Below are 25,012 nucleotides of genomic sequence, written 5' to 3' on the forward strand. Positions count from 1 at the left end.
TTTGTTCAAAAATGCGATAAGTGTCAGCGCTGCGCATCGTTGGTACATCAACCAGCAGAACTATTACACTCAATTTTGTCTCCCTGGCCGTTCATGAAGTGGGGAATAGATATCGTCGGACTATTGATGCTGGCCCCTGGTAGGATAAGGTTCCTTTTCATTGTAACTGACTATTTTTCTAAGTGGGTTGAAGCAGGTCCTTATTAGAAGATCGACAAATGATAAGTGGTGGATTTCTTATGGGAGAACATAATTTGCAGATTTTGGGATACCAAAAGAGAGAGTGTGCGACAACGAGCCATAATTTATAGGCGCAAAATTCACAAAGTTCCTTAAAGACTTGAAAATCAAAAGGATCACGCCTTCTCCCGACCATTCGAGCGCACATGGTCAAGCAGAATCAATGAACAAAGTGATTATACAAAATCTCAAAAAGAGATTGGAAGCACCTAAAGGCAAATGGCCCAAGGGACTGCCAGGAGTACTATGGGCGTACCGTACAATGGTCAGATCGAACACGGGAGAGACTCCTTTCTCCCTTGTGCACGGAACAAAAGACTTGATCCCAGTAGAAGTAGGGAAACCAACTTTAAGGTAATTTCAGGCAAATGAGAAAGAAAACAATGAAGCAATGTTGATCAATTTGGAGTTGCTCGATGAACATAGGGACTTGGCGCATCTAAGGATGGCAGCTCAAAAGCAGATAATAGAAAGATATTATAATCGAAGAGCCAATCTCCGTTATTCCAAAGTGGGAGACTTGGTATTAAGGAAAGTAACTCAAAATACCCAGGAACTCAATGCAGGGAAACTAGGTACAACATGGGAAGGTCCCTACCAGGTTTCAGCTGTCATCGAGAAAGGATCATATGAGTTGGAAAATCAAGATGTAGAAAAGATGCCAAGCAACTAGAACATGGAACACCTCAAGAGATACTATTGCTGACGAACATCACCTACACTGAAAGTATGTGTTGCACTCATTTTCGTTTCGTTCAGTTTTTGTCCCAATTGAGTTTTTCTGGTAAGGTTTTTAACATGGCAGCAACAGAAATCATACTACAATGAATGTTTTAACAACAACAATAAGACCTTTTAATAACAAGGCACACAAGTGAAGAACCACTTGTGCAGTTAGATAATCTTTTGCTCGGTAGCAAAGTTCCTACTGGAAAGTTAAGTTTGCTATCGAACAAAGGACACCTGACCGCTCACAAGTGAAAGCCACCAGGGGATTGTTAGATAGTCTTTGGCTCGATAACATAAATTTCTAAGGGGAAGTGATGTTTGTTACCGAACTGAAGATTATCATGAAATTCATTGGTGGAATGCTAAACTTCCAGTATTCCAATTTGCATTTTTCGCATTCGAACACTAAGGGGGGATGATATGAGGATATGACAACAACAACTACCACTTCGACCGGGATACAAAAACCAGAAGCATGTTATACCATCGGACAGGGACTGCGCGGCCAGCCTCATAGAAACAAGTTGTACAAATTAACCACAGTATTTGAAAATTTTTCTTTAACACAATAGATGCTTATTTACTTTTGAAAATTGAAGGAATAAACTAAAGTCCTTTTGTTTCTATATTGTTTCTTGTCTGAACGATGAATTAATTTTTTGAATGTTAAACAAGTACTTCAAATGTTAGTGCTGTAACAAACAGGATACGTCTTATTCAAGAACAATGTAAATATAAGAGGGACCTCTCTTATAAAAACCCTCATGTTAAATGATCGATTTTGGAAGAAATTATGCCAGAAATCCAAAAGCTTTTGGGGGAAAAACACCCAAAGCTTTGCACAATCAAACGCATAAAGTAAACTTGCGTAAATACTTAAACAAAAAAAGACGCAAAAAGAAAAATTGTGCAAATACTTAAAATAAAAAACACGCAAGAAGCAAACCCGTGCAAATACTTAAACAAAAAAGACGCGAAGATTAAACTTGCATAATGTTTTAACGAAAGCACGCTAAAAGGAAAATTCATACAATAATGAAACAAAAAGTGTTTTTATTCACAACAAATGTGCCAAATGACACAAGTACAGAAGTTGGAAAAATAAAGCTAAGCTGCTGCATCTCCAGAACCCGGAGGAAAAGAAGCATTTGCGCCCTAGGAGAAGGAGGTAGATCTGTCGCCGGTTTGATATCTTGGCCTTCATCATTCTGGCCCCTAGCATTGTCACCTTCCGTTTCCTCTTCAGTTCTCGAGAACTTAGAACTGGAACCAGAAGAATAGGTAGAATCAGGCCTGGCCAGAAGACCTCTTTTTGCAGCTAACTCCAGCTCAAGGGCCTTAGCAATTTTGGCGTCAAACTATATAACGCCCGCTTTGGCCTCTTCCAAGGGTTTTCTCCTCATACTATACATAAAATGTGTTTTCTCAACAATGAGGGAAATCGCTCGGCGCTAAACTTTTTCTTTAAGTTGGTCAACCTCAGCAGAAAGATTTTCCCGCGCAGATATAACGGACCGGAGGCTGACATCAAGGTCACAGACCATAGAGATGAAAAGCCTATTATGCTCAACGGTCTTCTTGTACTTCTCATACAATTAGGCATACTTCACCCCAGTAGCAGCAAGCTCTTCGGGTTTGGAGTTCAAGGCCGCCTCCAAATTATTTAATCTTTTAGCGGGGGGAGCCTTGCGATTGTTGATACCCAATTTTTTCTCATATATTTTAATACATATATATGCTTTCAAAATAGCACATATGCAGTTACAAGCATGCATAAGTATTTTTATAATTTTTCTATAAATTTTAAAGCTCTAAATTGGTTTATTTCTTCCCTTTTTATTTATAATATTTCCAATAATTATCCTTCAAATTATTTTTGTGGTGATTTAGTCATATAAATTCTTTATTCATGCCAAAATATTTTTTAAATATTTTTAGTGTATTTTTTATAATTGCATTTACATTTTTAGGCTAAATTGCAAATCTTTGCAATAATAGCTCTACTAATGCATAATTACATTATTGATACATAAAATGATCTTTTATATTTTTAAAATATTAAAAAACTATTTTAAATCATTTTAGTACATAAAAATATTTTTTAGAAATCATTTATTAATTTTTTATAAATTATATAACTAAATGTCTGTGTTCCGTTTCAGCGACATAGAAATGACACCACTTCTAGAAGAAATTGGAGGGCTTGCGGGATTGACTTGGGATAGTCCCGGGTTATTGATGCCGGAAAACCGTACCAATAAAGGGTTTTTAAAGATGATGGGGCTGAAGAAAAATGCTTACCTGGTATGCCTAAATGAATCATATATATCCTTCGAATATTTGTATGAGAGGTATAGCCATAGCATGTCCTACCGTACCTACCATGATGAGCTCTCTCTCACTTCTCTAGGCCACATCTACCGCAGAGTGTTTGTATTCATTGTATGTTTCTTAGGCCTGATAGTATTCCCAATGAAAAGGGAGAGAATCCACACTAGGTTGGCCATGGTCGCCAAGACTTTGATGGAAGGGATCAATGGACAGACATACACTATAGTCCCCATGATCATAGCCAACATCTACAGGGCTCTGGAGCACTGTCAAAGAGGGGTCAAGCATTTCAAGGGTTGTAACTTGTTGATGCAGTTGTGGTTGTTAGAACATAGTAAAAAATGTCACTATTGCCAAGAATTTCCGTGAATGGCTTGGAACGACCATATTGCCTTCCATCACCCCAAGCGGATGACTTACATTCCAGACGTTTGCTTAGCCAAAAAGTGCCAAAGAATGGGTAGAGTTCTTCGATAATCTGACCGAGGAACATGTGCAATGGATGTTTGAATGGTTCCCAACATATGAATTCATCATCAAGTCCAGGGACGCTCCACACCTAGTGCTGATTGGGTTGAGAGGGATATACACTTATGTTCCTATCCGAGTTATGAGGCAAGCAGGCAGGAAGAAGGTTGTACCAAGGGTTGCCAAGATGAGCCATTTCAGAGCAGACTTCCAAGACGACGACATCCCTAACAAGTGCCAAGCTCAGCACATGTGGCACTGCAAAATCATTGTTGAAAAGAACACCATTGAGCCAGACATGTATTATGTGGGGTGTGAACCTCTCTACCCAGCATGGTTAGACGACAATCTAAAAGGAATGGTGATTCTAGGAGTCGGTCGAAGCAATCGAGTCATAGACGAAGAAGCTGAAGATCGAGTCTAAAAGGCTGCGCAAGAGGGTCCACGACTCTGAGAATGAGCACTGGGAAATACATGAGAGGAATGTGAGATTGATTGAAGAATGGAAAGAAATAGTAGTCACTTCCAACAAGAAGTTGGAATATCTGGAGCGAGGAATAGTGGAGCTGGAAGGTAAAGTCATAAAGAGGATCGAGGATTGCCAAAACACTGAAGGAACAGAAGGACATCTGGCCAAAGCCTAGTTGCTGCTGGGTCTACGCGAACTGGGGGACCTGTATGTTAGAGTTAGGAAGATAGAATCTGGGGAAGGTCCTTCTGGGACCAAGTAGGCTAGATTTATTTACTTTCCTAAGTGTAATAAGGCCAAGTGCCAGTAGTGACTTACTTTTCTATTATCTTAGTGTCGTTTTGGGATTCGTCTATTTTTAAATTATGAAATGAAGTATTTATTGGCATCCAAAGTTATCCAAATCTATTTGTCACTAGGCCTACCTCAAGCACAACGAGATTCCCGAATTAGGACACGAATTTACATTTCCGCAATATATGTTTAAATACTGCAAACATTTCAAAATTCTCACTGACTTGTTACCTTTTTGTTTTTCCTTATTTTTATTATTCTCATCCCCTTAGGTTGGTTCACTCATACTGGCCTCATCAGCGTATCATACCAGATCTAAAGGCCGTCCACCTCCTCCTCCTCCAAGCAATACAAAAGGCAGAGGAAAGCAAAAATGGATGACTTAAGTGGTATCCGAAAGGAGAATGTTGAGAACACAAAAAGTTTAGATGGACGGAATACTCCGGCACCAAACGACCTAGCCTTGAGATTGGAACAAAAGATACTAGAATTGCAAGGAGAACTTGAGTAGGTTCGCAACTTAGCAAACTTGTCACTCACCCCGAATGTCCCTGACATCAACCAACAGAACACAAAGAACCCAACACCTCCCCAAAACACACAAAGCCAACAACCACAAAATCCTCCGGCACCGAATCAATACGCAACTCCACCCCAAAATCTCAACCCATTACCAATACCTACTCCGCCACAACATCACTACCAACCAATTCAATACGACCAACCACCACTTACCACACTCCCCAAAACATACCACAACCCATTCCTGATCCTAAAAACTCCACCAATAACCATTATTACAACCAAGTCCCTGGCACTCATCAAAGCAACCCTATATATGTAGAAACTATGCCTCACTCTATCCAACCAATCTCGTATACACCGGAATCCTCTGAGAAGGACCTGTTTATTAAGAACATGGCTGAAGAACTCAAGAAGTTGATGAGCCAAGTCTAGGGAGTTGAATGAGACAAAGAAATAGAAGGTTTGAACTATGAAGACCTATGCATACAGCTAGATGTAGAACTGCTAGAGGGGTACAAACCTCCCAAGTTCGAGATGTTTGACGGTACAGGTGATCCCAGGGTTCATCTGAGGACCTACTATGACAAGTTTGTCGGGGTCGGGAAAGATGAAAAATCCGAATGAAACTCTTTATGAGGAGTCTTACCAGGGATGCTTTGTCTTGGTATATCATCCAAGATCCCAAGAAATAGTCCAATTGTGTAAGTATGACATCGGATTTTATGGACCGATTCAGGTTCAATACAGAGGACGCACCAGATGTTTTCTACATTTAGAATCTTAAGAAGAAACCTACTGAGACTTTTCACTAGTATGCTACTCGTTGGAGGTCGGAAATGGCCAAGGTCAGACCATCATTGGACGAGGAAAAGATGAACAAGTTCTTCGTCAAAGCACAAGATCAGCAATATATGAAAGGTTGATGGTTATGAAAATCATAAATTCTCTGATATCATCAAAATTGGAGAAAGAATCGAAGAAGGAATCAAGAGCGGGATGGTAACAAATTTTGAGGCACTACATGCCACAAATAAGGCATTACAATCACGTGACATATCGAAAAGAGAGATGTTGGGGCAATAATGGTGGCTCAGGGCCTGAAATCTCAACTTACCTATCAAACACCTCCACCCACATATCAAACACCTCCACCCACATATCAAACACCTCCGCCCACATACTAAGCATCACCACCTACACATCAGCCTTCATCTCCCAGATATTCCCAACCAGCCACTGTCCATCACATCTATAACTCCCACCATCCCATTTCCAATCACCTCCAACTCACCAAAACTTTCCAAGACCTAATTTCGATCGCAAGCCACACAAACAATACACCGCCATTGCTGAACCTATCGACCAACAGTATGAAAGGTTAAAAGCTGTTGGTTATGTCACCCCTATTCCTGCTGTGGCGTTAGAGAATCCTTAATGTATCAATCCAAACAAAACTTGTGCATAATCGACATCTTTTCCTCGTCCTGTGCAATATCAATATTCAGCACTCATCAGGGCCATATGACATGTAGAGGAAAGTACAAACGAAGGAGTATTTTGTCGTTGATCATTTAAACAAAACTCCTGCTCAGATATCTATCATATCACTGTTGCAAAACTCAAAGGCACATAAGAACGTTTTAATGAAAGGTTTTGAGCGAGGCTTATGTACCCAATAACATCACTGGCGGAGAAATAGCCAATATGGTGGGACAAGTACTGGAAATTCATAAAATCATCTTCCATAAAGATGATCTGCCACCTGAGGGGTTCAATCACAATCGAGAATTGCATATTAAAATGCAATTTAAAGACAAATTCATTGCCAGGATCTTGGTTGATGGAGGTTCAAGCCTCAATATTTGTCCGTTAGACACTCTGAAAAGGTTCGACAAAGGTTTTCATGAAATACGAGTAGGAAGCATGAACGTGAAAGCTTTTGATGGGTCCCAAAGGTCCACAATCGGGGAAATCAACCTTTGCTTACAGATGGGGCCAACATGGTTCGATGTCGAGTTTCAGGTGCTCGGCATACTAGCCTCATGTAATCTTCTATTGGGCCGACCATGGATCCATGCTACTGGAGCTGTGCCTTCCACACTACATCAAGCCATGAAGTTCGAATGGAACCGTGAGGAGGTGATTATTCACGGAGATGGAAGTAACCCCATTTACACTAGTCAACCCATCCCGGCTATTGGACATAGAAGAAGTCTAGGAGGGGAAACCTATCGTCACATTGAACGGGTCAATGCTATCGAGAAGGATAAATGGTGGAGCAGTAAAATAGAAAGCATATTGGCATGGTCTGGGTATGAACCCGACAAAGTGCTAGGGAAGAATCTCCAGGGTATCACTAAACTAATACTACTGAAGGGTCATGGTACTACCTTTGGGCTCGGATATCAATACACATGGCAAGAATACTATGATTGGTCGCCTCCATGGCACGGACCATATTACCCTCTCGAGCAACCAGTGCCATGCTTAGAACAAGCTTTTCACCAAGCTGATACGATATGGGACTAAAGAAGAGGAAGAATTAGCTGGGTTGAAGAATTTGTTCTTGGAGGATGAAGACATGGACTGCAGTGCCATAGTTGAGGAGGAGGAGGAAGAAGGCCTCACTATTTAGACCGTAAAGAAGGGAGTTGTTCTCAGGAACTGGACCGCCACACCATCCCGACCCCGCCGAGTCCCTAGGTAGCTTGGCAGATTTTTACTTCTATAGCCATCCTAGGCATTTAAGATTTCCAATAATTTTGTTTTAAGATTTACTTGTTCCAAAATTAATGCTTGATTCATCGAGCCGTACTTGTCTTGATGATTTTTTGGTTTTAATCAAATGCATTTGCTCTTTATTATTCATTACTATTTTTACACTTTTTCTTTCTACAACGTTATTATTATTTTTCCTAATGAACCAGAGATTGTGACATGTAATAAGGCAACACAACATGAGAATAGCGATTCAGATGAAGAATATGAAATACCTGAGGAAGTTGTTAGGGAAGTTGAAAACTTTGAGAATAAGGCCAAGTCTAATTTGGACGAAACAGAAGCAGTAAATTTGGGGACACCGAGACTGTCAAGGAAACTCGCATCAGCTTTCACTTGTCACCAACAGAGAAAGAGGAATACATCCATTTTCTAAAAGAACATGAAGACATTTTCGCATGGTCATATAATGACATGACCGATTTGACCACTTCCATAGTGGCTGACAAGTTGCCTACTAATCCCATGTGTCCGCCAGTGAAGCAGAAACTCAGAAAGTTTAAACCAGACATGAGCCTGAAAATCAAGGAGAAAGTTACTAAACAAATCAAAGCCAAAGTTCTCAGGGTGGTTGAGTACCCAACTTGGTTAGCTAACATTGTGCCAGTTTCGAAGAAGAATGGGAAAGTCAGGGTATGTGTTGACTATCGTGACTTAAACAAGGAAAGTCCCAAAGATGACTTTTCACTGCCAAACATACATATTTTGATCGACAACTGCTCCAAGCATGAACTCCAATCCTCTGTAGATTGCTTCGCGGGTTATCACCAGATCTGGATGGATGAAGAAGACATGGAGAAATAGCTTTTATCACACCTTGGAGGGTATACTGCTACAAGATGATGTGTTTGGTCTGAAGAATGTTGGGGCTACCTACATGAGAGCCATGACAACTATCTTTCATGATATGATACATAAGGAAATAGAGGTGTATGTGGATGACGTAATTATCAAATCCAAGAGAGCCGCAGACCACATAGCGGACTTGAGAAAGTTCTTTGACCGATTAAGGAGGTACAACTTTAAACTGAACCCCGCAAAATGTACATTTGGGGTTCCCATAGGAAAGCTATTGGGATTCATTATCAGTCACCGGGGGATCGAGCTAGATCGTCCAAAGTCAAGGCTATTCAGGATTTACCACCACCTAGGAGGAAAAGGGACGTGATGAGCTTCCTAGGACGTCTCAACTATATCAGTTGATTCATAGCACAGTCCACGGTAATATGTAAACCCATCTTCAAGATGCTGAGGAAAGATGCCGAAACAAGCTGGATAGAGGATTGTCAGAGGGCCTTTGACAAAATCAAAGAGTACTTGTCCACACCACGTATTCTGGTCCCGTTGGAACCAGGACGACCTTTGTTACTCTATCTATCTATTTTGGATGGAGCCTTCGGATGTGTTCTGGGACAACATGACGAGATAGGGAAGAAGGAGCAAACCATATATTACTTGAGTAAGAAGTTCACGCCTTATGAAGAATGGTACTCTTTGCTGAACACACTTGTTATGCTTTGACCTGGACAGCTCAGAAATTGAGGCATTACTTCTGTGCCTGCACTACATACCTCATATCCAGGATGGATCCTCTGAAGTACATATTTTAGAAACCCATGTTGACTGGGAAATTAGCCAAATGGCATATACTGTTGAGTGAGTTCGACATCGTCTATGTAAATAAAAAGGCGATCAAAGGACAAGCGTTGGCAGATCATGTTGCTGAAAATCCGGTGGGAGGAGAATACAAACCCTTGAAAATGTATTTTTCGGATGAATAAGTATTGTTTGTAAGAGAAGACATTATAGAAGCATACAATGGTTGGAGGATGTTCTTTGACGGAGCTGCAAATTTCAAAGGAGTGGGCATTGAGCAGTTTTGGTGTCAGAAACGGGTCAGCATTATTCGGTATCTGCTAAACTCAAATTTCCTTACACTAACAATATGGCGGAGTATGAAGCCTGCATACTAGGGCTCAACATGGCAATCAACATGAAAATTTAGAAGCTGTTGGTAATTGGCGATTCAGATCTGCTTGTGGTATATGGAGAATGGGCCACAAAAAATTCCAAGATATTTCCATATCTGCACCATGTGCAGGAATTAGGAAAGAGGTTCACAAAGATAGAGTTTTGACATGTGCCCAGAATTCAGAACGAGTTCGTTGATGCATTGGCCACCTTGTTATCTATGATACAACATCCAGATAAGAATTATATTGATCTCATTCGGGTGAAGATCCATAATCAGCCGGCATATTGTGCTCATGTTGAAGAAGAAATAGATGGAAAGCCTTGGTTCCAGGACATCAAGGAGTATTTGGTGAAAGGAGAATATCTAGAGAAAGCAAACCACACTCAGAAACGCACACTCCTGAGATTGTCCAATCACTTCTTCTACAGTGGAGGAAATCTAGAAAGAAGAACTCCTGATTTGGGATTGCTAAGATGTGTCGACGCAAAAGAAGCTTCTAAACTACTTGAGGATGTGCATGCCAGAACTTGTGGCCCGCACATGAATGGTTTTATCTTGGATAATAAGATACTCAGGGCCGGCTATTTTTGGATGACCATGGAGACAGACTGCATCCAGTATGTTCGCAAATGCTTTCAATGCTAGGTTCATGCCGATATGATAAAAGTGCCTCCAAACGAGCTCAATGCAAGAAGCTCACCTTGGCCATTCACCGCCTAGGGAATGGATGTTATTGGTCAGATTAAGCCCACTGCTTCAAACGGACACAAGTTTATTTTGGCAGCCATTGATTAATTCACAAAATGGGTACAGGTTGCATCTTACAAAGCTGTAACCAAGAAAGTCATCACAGATTTTGTCAAAGATCGTATTGTTTGCTGATTCGGAGTTCCCGAGTTTATTATTACTGATAATGCCGCCAACCTCAACAGTGATCTGATAAAAGCCATGTGTGAAACTTTCAAAACGAAGCACAAGAATTCCACAGCCTACAGACCTCAGATGAATGGAGTCATGGAAGCCGCCAACAAAAACATCAAGAAGATACTAAGGAAGATTGTAGAGAACCACAAACAATGGCTCGAGAAGCTACCTTTTGCTTCATTAGGATACCGCACTACAGTTCGCACATCAACCATGGCAACGCCTTGCATGTTGGTTTATGGTACTGAGGCTATCATCCCAGCCGAGGTAGAGATTCCTTCTTTAAGAATCATACAGGAAGCGGAACTCAACAATGCAGAGTGGATAAGTAGTCACTATGAACAATTGGCCCTTATCGATGGAAAGAGGATGAACGCAGTGTGTCATGGCCAACTTAATCAGAACAGAATGTCCATAGCTTTCAACAAAAGGGTCAAACCAAGGCAATTTTCACCAGGTCAGTTGGTGCTAAAGAAGATCTTTCTACACCAAGATGAAGCCAAAAGGAAATTGTCTCCCAACTGGCAAGGTCCTTACATGGTTCACAGGGTACTGACAAGAGGAGCACTCATACTTGCATAAATGGATGGAGAAAACTGGCCAAAACCAATCAAGTCACACGCATTCAAGAGATACTATGCTAAGCTTATTTACATTTCCTCATCTGATGTAATTGAACTACGTTTGACCTGATTCCCATTTAAGAGGGGATACGTAGGCAGCCTTATGGGTTCGGTCATATCATAATAAAATTTCCATTTTCCCCCAAGATCAGAAACTAGGCAAAATTTTGAGGACCCTCAAAATTCTGGAGCAAGTCCAGTCGACGCCATCACATGCCAGAAAGTCAGAAATTGGTTAAGAAACTGGGGCAGAATTTTGAGATGGATTCTCAAAATTCCGAAAAAGGTTCAATAAGGCCCATTATCCGCAAACGGTCAAAAGATCATCTATCAAACTGGGGAAAAATTTTGGGGGTCCTCAAAATTCTTAGATAAGAAAGCTGCAGTGTTCTAAAATATGTTACAGACACTAGTTCATCTAAAAATCACTTGATATAACAAAACGTTTCTAAAATGACTCCATTTTTATCAATAATTGCATATTTTCGAAAACTTTTTTTCCATGACAGTCAGGCGTTACCCAAGGAAACTCAAAAAGGCCTCCAGAACGGAGCAAAGCAAGTCCAGCAGACGAAGGCACGAACCAACCTCCCCTCACAAAACTTAAAAAAATTTCTTTGAACGCAGGAACATCTGACGTAGCGATAGCATCCGCAAAAATATACAAATAACAAATTTGCTATCAATCAGGACATCAGACACCGAATATATCTCCAGCTAAGACATACTACTCGTATTTGCTACTTGCTCTCTGCATGAGGATAATCCTTGCCTTCATATTTGCATGAGGCTAATCCTTGCCTCCATATTTGCATGAGGCTAATACCTGCCTCCATATTTGCATGAGGCCAATCCTTGCCTCCATATTTGCATGAGGCTAGTCATTTCCTCCCTATCTGCATGAGGCAAATCCTTGCCTTCGTACTTTCACGAGGCTAATCCCTGCCTCCATATCTGCATGACGCTAATTTGTGACTCCATATTTGCATGAAGCTAATCCTTGACTCCCTATTTGCATGAGGCTAATCTCTGCCTTCATATCTGCATGAGGCTAATTCCTGCCTCCATATTTTCATGAAGCTAATCCTTGCCTACCTATTTGCATGAGTCTAATCCCTACCTCCATATCTGCATGAGGTTAATCCCTGCCTCCATATTTACATGAGGCTAATCCTTACCTACCTATTTGCATGAGGCTAATCCCTGCCTCCATATCTGCATGAGGCTAATCCCTGTCTTCATATTTGCATGAGGCTAATCTTTGCCTCCCTATTTGCATGAGGCTAATACTTGCCTTTATATCTGCATGAGGCTAATCCCTACCTCTATATTTGCACGAGGCTAATCCCTGCCTCAATATCTGCAGGAGCTTAAACCTTGCCTCCCTATTTTCATGAGGCTAATCCTTGCCTCCATATTTGCATGAGGTTAATCCTTGCCTTCACATCTTGTATGAGGCTAATCCCTGCCTCCATAACGCTAATCCTTGCCTCCCTACTTGCATAAGGCTAATCCCTACCTCCCTATTTGCATGAGGCTAATCCCTACCTCCATATCTGCATGAGGCTAATCCATGCCTCCATATCTGCATGAGGCTAATGCCTGCCTCCACATCTTGCATGAGGTTAATCCCTGCCTCCATAAGGCTAATCCTTGCCTCCCTACTTGCATGAGGCTAATCCCTGCCTCCCTATTTGCATGAGACTAATCCCTACCTCTATATCTGCCTGAGGCTAATCCCTGCCTCCATATCTGCATGAGGCTAATCCCTGCCTCCCCACTTGCATGAGGCTAATGCTTACCTCCACATCTGCTTGAGGCTAATCACTACCTCCCTATCTACATGAGGATAATCCCTGCCTCCGTATTTGTATAAGGCTAATCCCTGCCTCTGTATCTGCATGAGGCTAATCCCTACCTCCATATTTTCATGGGACCAAGCATAGTCCCTCCTTAGATAAATATCTCTCTTTTCTAGTACTATCTATTACTTTTCTATCGGGCTAAGCTCTGCACTTCATTTCACAAGACTAAGCCTAGTCTTGTTAACATCATATTATTGCATCTCATGGGCTGAAATATTGCCAATCTATCCAAAGGCATCATAGTCCAAAAGGCATCATCCTCATAGCTGGAAGACACCATGCCATGGCCTAAGGATCCCTCAAATTTGCATATCATTATTCAAAGGCGTCATAGTTCGGAGGCACCATCTGCATGGCCCGAGAACAACATTTCATGGCATGTGAATCCCTCACTAAACAATTCATGGTTCAGGACATCATGGTCCAAGGACATCATCTTTAACCGTCCAAAGACAATCTTCGTGGTCCAAAAGGAATCTGCATCATGTTTAAATTTTCGCATAAATACATGTCGGTAGTATCTTTTCAATTGTAGGTGACCAACAAGCAACCGCTATCCTAGCAGGAGCGACCTTGCTCCAGTTCCTTCAACTGTCTCAAACCTTAGCCGCTCACCATAGCCGGTTTTGCATCCCGTGTCCGTTCTTGCATTGACTTTATCGGTATATTTCGCTAATGAATCCAGAACTACACATGGCCTGATTCCTGTAAGACTAGGGATATGTAGGCAACTCAAGGGCAGAGTCCGTCCTCTGTCTTTCAAAATATTCCGTCCGGTCAAAATTGGTCATTATTTCTTTATCCGAAAACTCTTTCATCCTTCCTAGGTAAAGAGGGGCAACTGTTTATACCCAATTTTTTCTCATATATTTTAATACATATATATACTTTCAAAATAGCACATATACAGTTATAAGCATGCATAAGTATTTTTATAATTTTTCTATAATTTTTAAAGCTCCAAATTGGTTTATTTCTTCCCTTTTTATTTATAAACTTTCTAATAATTATCCTTCAAATTATTTTTGTGGTGATTTAGTCATCTAAATTCTTTATTTATGCCAAAATATTGTTTAAATATTTTTAGTGCATTTTTTATAATTGCATTTACATTTTTAGGCTAAATTGCATATTTTTGCAATAATAGCCCTACTAATGCATAATTACATTAGTAATGCATAAAATGATCTTTTATATTTTTAAAATATTACAAAACTATTTTAAATAATTTTAGTATATGAAAATATTTTTTAGCAATCATTTATTATTTTTTTATAAATTATATAACTATTAAAAGTGGCTATTTAAAATCTAGCCTATTTTATTTTCCATTTCAGCCCCAATTTAACCCAATTACCAGCCTACAATTCACCCCAGGCCCAAATTCAATTAGACCCGACCCAAGCCCCCTAACCTTGGCCGTTGATCTCTGATATCAGCGGCCCGTATTCATTCTTACCATTATTAACCTAACGACCACCCTCTAACCTTATTCATTTCCCACCTTATTTCGCCGCCCTCAGTTCCCTGTTCTCTCAAACGCTCTCAAACCTAACCCTAATCAAACCTTGCTAACACTCATCTATGGATATCTCCGATGATCTCTCACCACCCCTCAGGCCTCCAATGGCTTCCCTCACGTTAGCCTTGCCATCATCAGGGCCCTCAAGGGACCAGGGCTAGTTGACTTGCATCTATGGTTCCTCTCTCACCTGTTTCAGGCCATTCAAGTGTGATTCCATGTAAGATCGTCCTATATTGACTACGATCTAAGGTTTTCTAAGTAGGTTTCTTCACCTTTGTATGGTTCTCTTCAAAACCCTAATTTCTTTTCTAAACCTCTTAGATCTGTTCAGATCTAAGATGATTTGGGTTTGTTTCATGTGAGTTTTACAATAATCTTAATATACTTTACAAGAATCGTTTTCAAGCAATTTTCATTTTTTCCTAAACAAGGGTTTCCGGAATTTCTTTTTACAAATTGTTTGATGACTTTTTGTGTTTAATCTTCTGCTTCTCATATATTTTGACTGATTTTGTAAGTCTGCTACAACCTTAGCCCATTTGTACTGAAAGCCCTAATTCTTTTCGATGTTCTTCGTCTGGTTTTTGAGTACTAGTATATCGACTAGTTCTTATTAGCCCATATGCTTCTATTGAATTTCTTAGTTTGACCTTTCACTGATTCTATGTGCTTGTATTCGTCTTGACTATTCATGTTAAGACCTGTAACATTCTCCTTGAATCAGTGACTTTCTAACTATTTGTTTTGTTAAAGTTATGTGGAATCTTGACTCTTCATATTCTACCTTATTTATATGTTAAACATGCCGAAGTTTCCATGACTTTCTCCTTGATTACTCTGAATTCCTTATTTCTTGGTTTGATTTGAACACTTTCCCTTAAACTTTCGATTCTTACCTCTCTACTAGATTTGATTGAATTGCCTGCCTTAATTATGTTTTCCTTGCCTTGTTTGTATTTTGTCGATTCTTACTGATTTGTTTCCTTAATTAAATCTTCTGTTCATTTACCCCTAATTACCTACTCTATACTAAACCTTACTTGATTCTTTCCATAAATATTTAGTATGCTTTTACCGTTGATTTAATTGTCCCTTGATTAAGGGAAGGACCTACTTGATTTACATGTGACTTCCTTGATTTGCTACTTAATTGGTCTCTTACCTTATTTGTTAAACTTTTGATTACTATATAAACCCCTCTTATTTTAAGTTCAAGACAACGAACACAAGTTCAAACAACACACACTCACACTCAAAACTCTCCTTTCTTTCTCTGCTACTTGTGATAATCACTGATCTAGCCGGCTGTAAGCAAAGGCTAGATATTGAACTGCACTCACTTTACATTCTGTGCTCTCTTCATTAACTGTTATGTCTCCAGTTAGATTTTGAAACTCAACTTTATGTGTTCTATGCCTATACATCTATGTTTGTTCCTGTATTAGTTATTCAATTTGATTTCTCTGTTTGCTGTTGTCAAGCATGTTTAAACTCTTCCTTATGAGTAATTAGCACGACTGACTTCATGTAAGTTCTTTGATATCTGTCCAGCATGTTTACCTAGTTCCTTTACCCTTCCCTTTAAACTTTGTTAGTTATTTAGTCTTCTAGTGCATTCAATTGGTCCGGATTATGTTCAATTCTGTTTAGCATATCTTTGTTGTCAACATGCTTCTATCACATTCTTTCTCTATGACTAATCTGTTTAGTATACTCCTAGTTGTTTTAGACATTTGTTGTATTAGTTTCCCTGTTTATGTAATCTTAACCCTATATGTTTCCCAATCCCCTTTACCCTTTGTTTGTAAGCCTTCTTGTTAAGTGAATCTGGTAGTCCTTGATTAATTGGGTTATTTGCTTGAGTGCGTTTTCCTCAGAATGATTTCAAAACTGTTGCTCCTACACCTAGCATTCTTCTCAAAAACTGGTCACTCCCAGTATTTTAAAAGAAAGCCGTTTCACAATCTTTTCACTTCTAACTGTTTTACCAAACTCTTTCAAAGTCATCATGCACTCTCACATTACTCCTAGAATATTAGGTTATGCCCCTCTGGCATGTGTACTGTCTTGAGATCTTTGAGACCTCTCTGAACTCTGGCATGTCAGAGCTGGCCTTTCCACACTGCACCTAAATCAGTTATTATTTGGGAAAAGGTCTACGTGTGAGCACTGCCCGAGATCCTTGAGGTCCTTAGGAAACTCTGACACACCTAGACATGATACTGTCTATAAAACTTTGGCATTTGAGGCTATTAGATGCTTGAGAAGTCATTTGGGCCTGCTACAGGCTCCCTATAGATTAACTATTGTTTATTTATTTATTTTTATTCATTTGTCTGTAATAATTATTGTAAACAATATTGCGGTGATTAGTGAAAAAGGGTGGGTAGTTATATATATGTTGGGTAAATTGGGTAGATACCATGCATATAGGGTTGTGTTAATTCAAATGTACTTGCCATGTTTGCTTTACTTCCAATATTAGAGACCATGCCTATAGGATCTAATGGACTTATAATTAGATATCATGCATATAGAGATAAAGTAATTGAATTTCGGTTTTTGTCACAGAATGTATTCTCATTCATCTTCTTAGATATCATGCCTATAAGTTCAAGAGTCAGCTTTAATAACTAGATACCATGCCTATAGGGATTAAAATCAGCTCTAATATAAATCATGCCTAAAATCAGTTTAGTTAAACAGGTCAATTTAATTCATGTTTGAATTGGTTTAATTTACTGTCTGTTTCTCTAAATAAGTTTCCAAACACTGCCTTAAATCAATACTGCTAGAAAGCATGCCTACGAGATCTCAAGTTGTCTGTTTTAAAAACTGTTCACTATTTTACTACGTACCTAATCAAAATAGATACCATGCTTTTAGGATGTCACCGTTACGTGTTTAGGCAAGCATCTAGGGCGATTTAAATTCTGCGACTATAAAATTGTGTTTTGGTATTAGAGACTGTGCAGATTTAACAGGTCTAAAATCAGTAGGCAAGCTAATAGGTCTTTGACACTTGGTCCTAATTCACGTTGTGTACTTCTTGCTCACCTAGATATCATGTTCTTTTTTTTGTTAAATACTTGAAACAATTGTCTGAGATGTGCATTTATTTGTTCTACTTGTGGAGGTAAAAATGTGAGCCGTTACTTGTTCCTTTCTTTATGTTCAGTCCTAACTGTTTTGATTGGCGCTTAGACTTTTTCTCCTTTAAATAACTTAGGAGGGTCTAGAACTGTCCAAAAGTAGAGGTCCTAAAATACCTTCAGGGCCACAAGGAAGGGTCTGGTAATGCACGCATAGGATATTTTCAAGGTTGCTAAAGCGCTTTAAGCTATGACCAAGGGGAGGGAATTAGGTAGTAAGGATATGATGACTACGCGCTAATGTCATGTGTGGCCCCTCATTAAGGAGTGATTACCGGGCATTGCGTGGGGTGATCCTGTAGGCTAACCAACCTAGGACCCCTCTTTCCCAATTCTCAATGTTTTAACTTTACTTTTCTCTATACATGCAACTTGTTCAAGTCTTTTCCTTTTGTCTCATTACTTGAGTCATACAATGTCGAAAACGTACTTTTATTTGCAAGTATGTGTTTAAACTATTTATTTGCTAAAATGACTAATTCACATAGTATAAATTCGGTCGGGACCCACCGTTGTGGACCAAGAGGGGTGCCTAACACCTTCTCCTCAAGGTTATTTCGAGCCCTTACCCTAAATCTCTGGTAATGCAAACTAGTCTAAGAGTTAATCACTCTAGGTGCCCTAACGCACCATAATCCATTATGTGGCGCCTCTTCAACACCCAAATTCCCGAAAAGAAAATGATTTATTACCCCCCATGAATGTCGAAATTCAGACTTCTCTCTCTCCGCGGAAGGAAAGAAAAAAGGGGGCACGACAACGATCGGATGCAGCAAGAATGGCACTATGGACTTTAGCTCATTTGGCCCTAGCCTCTTCAAATTGGACCCTCGGCGGGACGATATCTTGGCTAAGGGCCTCTACTTGTTGTTCGCTTTGCTACAACTGAGCCTCCAACATAACAGCCTCAGTAGCTTTAGTTTCCAGTTCCGGGAGGCGAGCAGCAGTTAGGTCTCGCTCATCCAAAGTTAATCCCGCTTAGAGGTAAGTTCCTCTTTTTCTCGAATTAACCTTTGGAGGCCCATGAAGCAAGAAAATTAGCATACAAAAGAGAAAATGTAAACTCAAAATAATATTGTATCAAAGGTAGAAGAAATAGTGAAAGAAACAAAGGATATACCACTACGACGTTGTGCATGGCATTATTCAACAAGCACTCTCCCGAGAGAGCTTGTATCTTTTCCCTATATTTTTCTAAAGCCAAAGGCTTCAGGCAGTTAGCAAGTTCCACCGGCCGGCACAACAGATTGCATCTGGTAGAGACCGAGAGAGTAACATTCATCCTCTTTTGTGAATCCTCTGAGGGGGAAACATAATTTTGCCCCATGTTCCCATAAACCAGGGACTGGGCAAGGGGAACATCCTCTTCTCAGAGAGATATGGCTGGTGGAGATGATGTAGCAATTGTTGGTGGAAGAGTTGATGAAGAAGGAAATGATGCTGATGGCATTTAAGGGTGAGAAGTAGCTACAGCAAATGCAGTGTTGATTGGTGGTTGCTCATTAACCGAAAATGGTAGGGTCACAGTACTCAGACTCATGGCACAGGGCGCAACGGCTGGGATTGGTCAACGGGAGTTAGCATTTTCCACCATCTCAAACACTACCAGAGCACCGAGGCATCGCCCTCGATTGGTGTAACTAACTGAAAAGATCGAGTACTCTGTTGAGTTGGTGAAGATTGTCATCTTCTATGTAGAGAAACCCCCTCATCACTAGCTTCTCCATCATCATCAATAACCACAATGTCTTTGGTCGGCTCAGGCACGGAGCTCGACACTACAGCATTTGAAGAAGATTCGGGCACGACACTCCTCACCCTTTTATTTTTTTCCCAGACGCGGAGGAATGTCTAATTTTGGATTGCTTGCTCTCCGATCGGTGACTGAAAAAAGAAATACTTACACTCGAAGCAGGCCCGGAAATACTTGTTCGAGTAAATGCCTCCTGAAGCAGCCTCGCCGCATCAGCAGGGTCAGCCAAAACATCATCCTTGGGGATGACAACTGAGCCCACAGGTAGACTTGATTTCGGCAAAAAGAGAAAGGATTAATCAACTTCGTTACACGAAGAGCAAAGGTAAGGTGTGTCCAAGTTACCATGATTTTTGGCCTTCCACCTATATTTAAGGGCGAATTCTTTTTGTGCACGGGTCTCGGGCATTGTGACGTCCAAGATTTTTCGGACCCATTGGTCCAAGCCTTCAACCCTAGGTGGTACCCATTGAGTTGCTGAAACAAGCGAAAGAAGGAGGGTCATTAATGATATGAGATGATATTTAATGAAGGAAAAGTTAAATATGGAACTTACGAATGCGGTTCCATGATTCCGGAAAGGATGAAGCCGTTATCGGAATGATGTCCTTGGTGGAAGCTACAACAAACCGTTCCATCCACCCACGATCGTTGTCACCATCCATGCTAGATCCCATTTCTTGGCACAAGCGCAAAAGATAAGCAATCGTCATTCATACGAAAGGCCTTACTTGTGCCAAACACACTTGGTAGATGAGGCAGAACTCCACAATGATGGAGTCAAACTCTCCTCTCAAAGAAAATGCTCCCAAAGTGAAGGGATACGTATCGAAATGTGTAAAACCATTCTTGGGTAGGGTTACCCGCTCCGCCAGATCAGGAGCACTAATATCTAAATCCCGGCAACGGCAATCTTCATTCACAGCAGGAATACTGGATGGCCAGATGGAAAAAGGGTATCTACCAATGGCCCATGTATGAGGGTTAGCAGAAGGAAATTTCTCTTCAAAGTCTTTAGTTGTGACAAGACTTCTAAGGATGATGGTGTTCACTGTAGGAGGAAAGCCTCATCGGCTTTGCCCTCGTTCTTTGAGAAACTAAGGCTTTTAGAAGAAGAAGTCATTATGTGTTAGAAAGAAGGAAAAACTTTTATCTTATGAAGAAAATTAATGAAAGGTTGGAGACAGAGTACGAGTTGAATGAAGAGAGTTTGAGAAGGTTTTAAGAATTATGAGGTGTGAATGAAGGAGTTTGATGCATATAAGTGAAGAAATATGTGGCTAAAATCGTGGCCATAATTACCTCGATAACCGGCAAACTAATGATAAGTTAGGGGATAACGTGTGTTCGGGGCATTAAATGCGGAGAGACGTGCGTCTAATCAACCATCAGAAAACCTTTCAGAGAGGGTCAGTGAATTTCCCGCCAAAAGAGGTGTTTTCTACGAAATTCTTGGTGACATAAAGTTATGCCACCGGAAAGCAGGGAGACTATCTATATAGGATAAAATATGTTTACATTAAATGATCGAATAAGGAGTGACACGTGGAGCCGAAGATAGAAGACAATTAAATCTAAAGGCGATAATCCTGTCTGTTACCTGAGAGAATAATTGTTTACCGTGAAAATGGTAACAACAATTAAATTTATAAATGGGATTCTAAAAATACGTGATCTATTCCCGAGCTAGTTGTTAGAGCAGTTGATGCTAAGAACATGAAGCTTAATGATGAAATACGAACTAAAACAAGACAATAATCAAACCGAAAGGACCTGTTGCTCGGATGCAAAGCCGGTCGATAAGGACCTCGGGGTCGGGACTCGAATCGAGCTCGAGCTATCGGGGGCAATCGGGAATATGATAACAATTAAGAATACTATTAAGCAAGGCTCTTCACGGCCAAAGTTGCGCAATATAGCATGCAATAAGTAATAAGACAATAGATGTTAAAGCGGCCTTGAGCCAGTGAGAACGAACAAAATAGGAGAAAGAGAGAGAGAGAGATATTACTGCTTTTTTGGAGAAATGGAGAAATATCATCCCTTTACAAAGTGGTATGGGGTCCGCTTATATAGGCGAGGGAACACGGTATGGTACAAATATGTGGAGATTAAACACAAAGTATGGGGATGGGATGGTTTGACGTGATGCCTCAGCATAGGTTCTGGGTAGGCCGGGCCTTTCATACGTAGCCATGTACCTTGGGGGCTTCCCCTCCGTCTTGGCTTCGGTCTTCACTTCCTCCAAGTCGGGCTCCGACGAGCCCCAAGGTCGGGAACTTGGTCGAGGCCTCCCGCCCTCGGAGTCCCAAGGCATGCTTCCGAAATGTCCCAACAACGAGAAATCAAGTCTTCTGATTTCACAGTATACAGATAGTCTTCGCGTTTCCCATAATGAAGAGATGGGAAATGATTCTGACACTTGACTCCTTGAGCTTCTTTTGGCGATGATGTACCAATGATGTGACTCCTGTCCTGAGCTTCGCGGTGATTGGACATCCACGGGCTCGTGCTTTTCAACTTCATTCATTGCACTCTTGATTCTCATTTTTGAAGGTGAAGGTACCGCCGTCGACACGATTTTCCATGGATGCATTAACTGCGTCCGTCAGTCAGCCTTCCATAGCCTAGATGACCGTTTCGTAATCTCCTATAAATGGGGGTGACTTGGCTTTGCTTTTCCTATCCCAGTGTTTTCGTTGGCTCGCTTGCCTTTCCCTTCTTATCATATTCTTTCACCCCCGAACATCATGCTAAGGACTCTTGACCTTAAGGCCATTTTAAGGAGTTTCCTTAGACTGTGTTATGGCCTTCTACCGGGGCTTCACTTCGCCGAACATAAACATGCTGTTTTGTTGTTGTTGTGGTCGTCGGTATGCTGGCTCTTACTGCTGCTGCTGGGCCGAGGTGATGATGGACGGGGAGTCGGTTTCTCCCTTATGTAGAAGCTGTTCGGATTATGCATCGCTGCTCACTCTCCTACCCAGGCTGGTATGGCACTTCATCCCTAGGTCTTTTGCAAGTTGTATGTAACGACCCCTCGAAGGCTGCTTGTACATAAACTTTTATGAATAAGAATATACCCCGTTGATTTTTGCTTTCGAACTTTGCTTTGTTTTTGTATGCTCTCATTCCCTTCAGAGCCCTTTGAATGCTTTCTTTTGTTTGCTGGCTGCTGATATCGGGCTTGGGCGTGGGCGTCTGTCCCAGTCTTCTGCTAACCAGCATAGCTCTCATCCAAACCCATCGTCGTACTTCGGACTAATCTTGGATTGATCTGGGCTATCGAGGCCCTCCGAGTTGTATGGAGATCATGCGTCAAATTCTGGGGCCTTCCGGAATGTTACCCTAGATGAATGTCATCTTCGAGTACCCGGGGTCCCCTATTAATCATAGGTAGCCTCTTTAGAATGTATAGGATAGACTTCTGCTGAGGAGTTTGCCTGTATTCGGACGCTTCCTCGGACCTTCATGGAGCTTTCGTGATTGGAGCTTCCTGTGTTTATTCCTCTTTTCAGAAAGAGGGGATCACGAGACCAGGTACTTGCCTTGCGTCAAGTGTTGGCACTTAAAGCTTCCCGAAGTTCAACTTCTTTGGGCTAGGGGTTCTTGATGTAGACTGCTATCTTGAGCTCGGAGATAATACGAACGGCCCCTCGAGTCTTGACTCCTCGTTGAAGGATGCTTTCTAGATTGGGTATTGACCCGTTGATCTGTATCGAGGTTGTTGGCTTCCCGGGGCTTGCCTCAGGCAGGCGAGTTGTCGCTGCTTCTCGCATATATGTGGGGTAGCTTCGGCTTTTTCGCAAGACTTCACTATTTTTAGACAGCCGCCTTTCTACTTTGGCAAGGGGTACTTCATCTCTTTAGGCGCAAAAAGTGTTGGTGTCGCGCCCTTGCTTTGACCTGTTAGTTTCACCATAGTCATGGAAACCATTTCGGGGCCGATCCGGCAAGGGATAGGGAGTACTGCTCCTGGTGCTCAAGAACTGAGGGAGTTCGCTCTGGAGACGGAGTCCTTGATAAGAGAGGAACACCTAGAGATGGCGAGGAGATACTATGGGTGGAGCGAGGGGATAACACTATAGGTGCTTTCCCTAGATGAAGGCATTGCAGACTCTACCGATGGATTCTTGAGTGTATACCTATACCCTTTTTGCATTTAGCCCCCCTAATAGGGCTGTGCTTGATTTTTTCTTGATTTATCGGGTTACCCTGGCACAGATTCATCCGTTGTTTTGGCAAAAGGCATTGATGGTGAGGTTCTTCGCGGAGAAGGCCGGGCTTGAATTCACACTTGATCACCTTTTCAGGCTATATCGGCCCTTCCATTATCGAGGCCTGCTAACTCTGAGGTGTCGTTCATCCACGCCCTTTGTTATTGATGATGAGGAAAATGGGGATCAAGACTGGGCCAGTTGGTTTATCCGGGTCCATATGACCGACATTATCCCTATGGAGTTCTCGCCATTTCCCGAAGGGTGGGATTATGCATGTGAGTGAGGCGTTTGATGCTTTTTCAGGTTCCGCCTATAGTGAAAATAAAAAAAAGTAATAATGTTGTCTCCTTTGTTGCAGCAACTTCGTGGACGCCGGGTGAAGTCCATGATCTGCCCGGATGGGTCCGGAAGCTGGTGACCCATTCGTCCCGTGATGAGTGCAAGTGGCTAGCTGGGGCACCCGCAATGTGATGGAACCATTAGTGGTGCTGGTCGGGCTCTCATTTTTGAGGAAGGGGCGTCGCCTGGGTCCGCTGCTCCCGGAGCGCCTGATTCTCGGCCGGCGGTTCCTTTGAGCGAATATGCCTTGCTCGAGGTCGGTTCTTCTGGGGCCATAGGGGCAAGATCAACAGGAGTGTGTTCCAACTTCGAGGAAGTCTGTAGGCTTCACTTTGTGGTGAGTTCATGTACAGTTTCCCTGTGCCCCCTACCCTCCTCTATTGAACCTTCCTTGTGCAGGCCTGAGATAGGCTTAGGTCTGAGCTGCTTCGTCAAGGGGCCAAGCTTCAGAAAATTTTGGATTAGGGCGAATCCCTTAGGCTCCTTAGCAAGGAGAAGGAAGTTAAGCTGCAGCATTGGTGATATGAGGCGCACCAGAGCTCAAACTATGAGAGCTATTTGATGGAGCAGGTAACATTCTATAGTACGTGCTTCGCTCCTTTATAACCTTAAGGCTAACCACTTTTGCCGTATCAGTTGCAGAGAAAGGCGGAGGCCTTGGAGTACCTCAAAGGCGACGTCAACCGTGTCAGAGTTGCTTGTGGGGAGGTAAAAGCTCAAGTGCAAGCAAGAACTTTGGAGGAGATGAGTTCCTCAGCTAAAGTTCCTACCTTCGAGGTCTAACTCCGTTTGACTCATAACA

At 41.5% G+C, this 25,012-nt stretch overlaps 2 protein-coding genes across 2 annotated transcripts; both read left to right on the forward strand.

Annotated features, from left to right (window-relative positions):
- The first annotated feature begins 9,079 nt into the window (after positions 1–9,079).
- Positions 9,080–9,494, forward strand: LOC138869247 (uncharacterized). The gene is made up of 2 exons (XM_070146850.1): positions 9,080–9,321; positions 9,365–9,494. Exons 1-2 carry the CDS (start codon positions 9,080–9,082, stop codon positions 9,492–9,494), a joined length of 372 nt encoding a protein of 123 aa, XP_070002951.1.
- A 1,452-nt stretch (positions 9,495–10,946) lies between these two features.
- Positions 10,947–19,352, forward strand: LOC138869248 (uncharacterized). The gene is made up of 2 exons (XM_070146851.1): positions 10,947–11,257; positions 19,241–19,352. The coding sequence occupies exons 1-2, from the start codon at positions 10,947–10,949 to the stop codon at positions 19,350–19,352; spliced, it is 423 nt and encodes a 140-aa protein (XP_070002952.1).
- Positions 19,353–25,012: the final 5,660 nt, after the last annotated feature.

The sequence above is a fragment of the Nicotiana sylvestris genome, chromosome 5 (assembly GCF_000393655.2).
Source record: "Nicotiana sylvestris chromosome 5, ASM39365v2, whole genome shotgun sequence".
NCBI lineage: Eukaryota > Viridiplantae > Streptophyta > Magnoliopsida > Solanales > Solanaceae > Nicotiana > Nicotiana sylvestris.

Coding starts and splice junctions, on each gene's coding strand:
- LOC138869247 (XM_070146850.1), top strand. CDS start 9,080: ATGCTGAGGAAAGATGCCGAAACAAGCTGGATAGAGGATTGTCAGAGG. Junction 9,322..9,364: donor TTCACGCCTTATGAAGAATG/GTACTCTTTGCT, acceptor TGACCTGGACAG/CTCAGAAATTGAGGCATTAC.
- LOC138869248 (XM_070146851.1), top strand. CDS start 10,947: ATGGCAACGCCTTGCATGTTGGTTTATGGTACTGAGGCTATCATCCCA. Junction 11,258..19,240: donor AGGAAATTGTCTCCCAACTG/GCAAGGTCCTTA, acceptor CCCATAAACCAG/GGACTGGGCAAGGGGAACAT.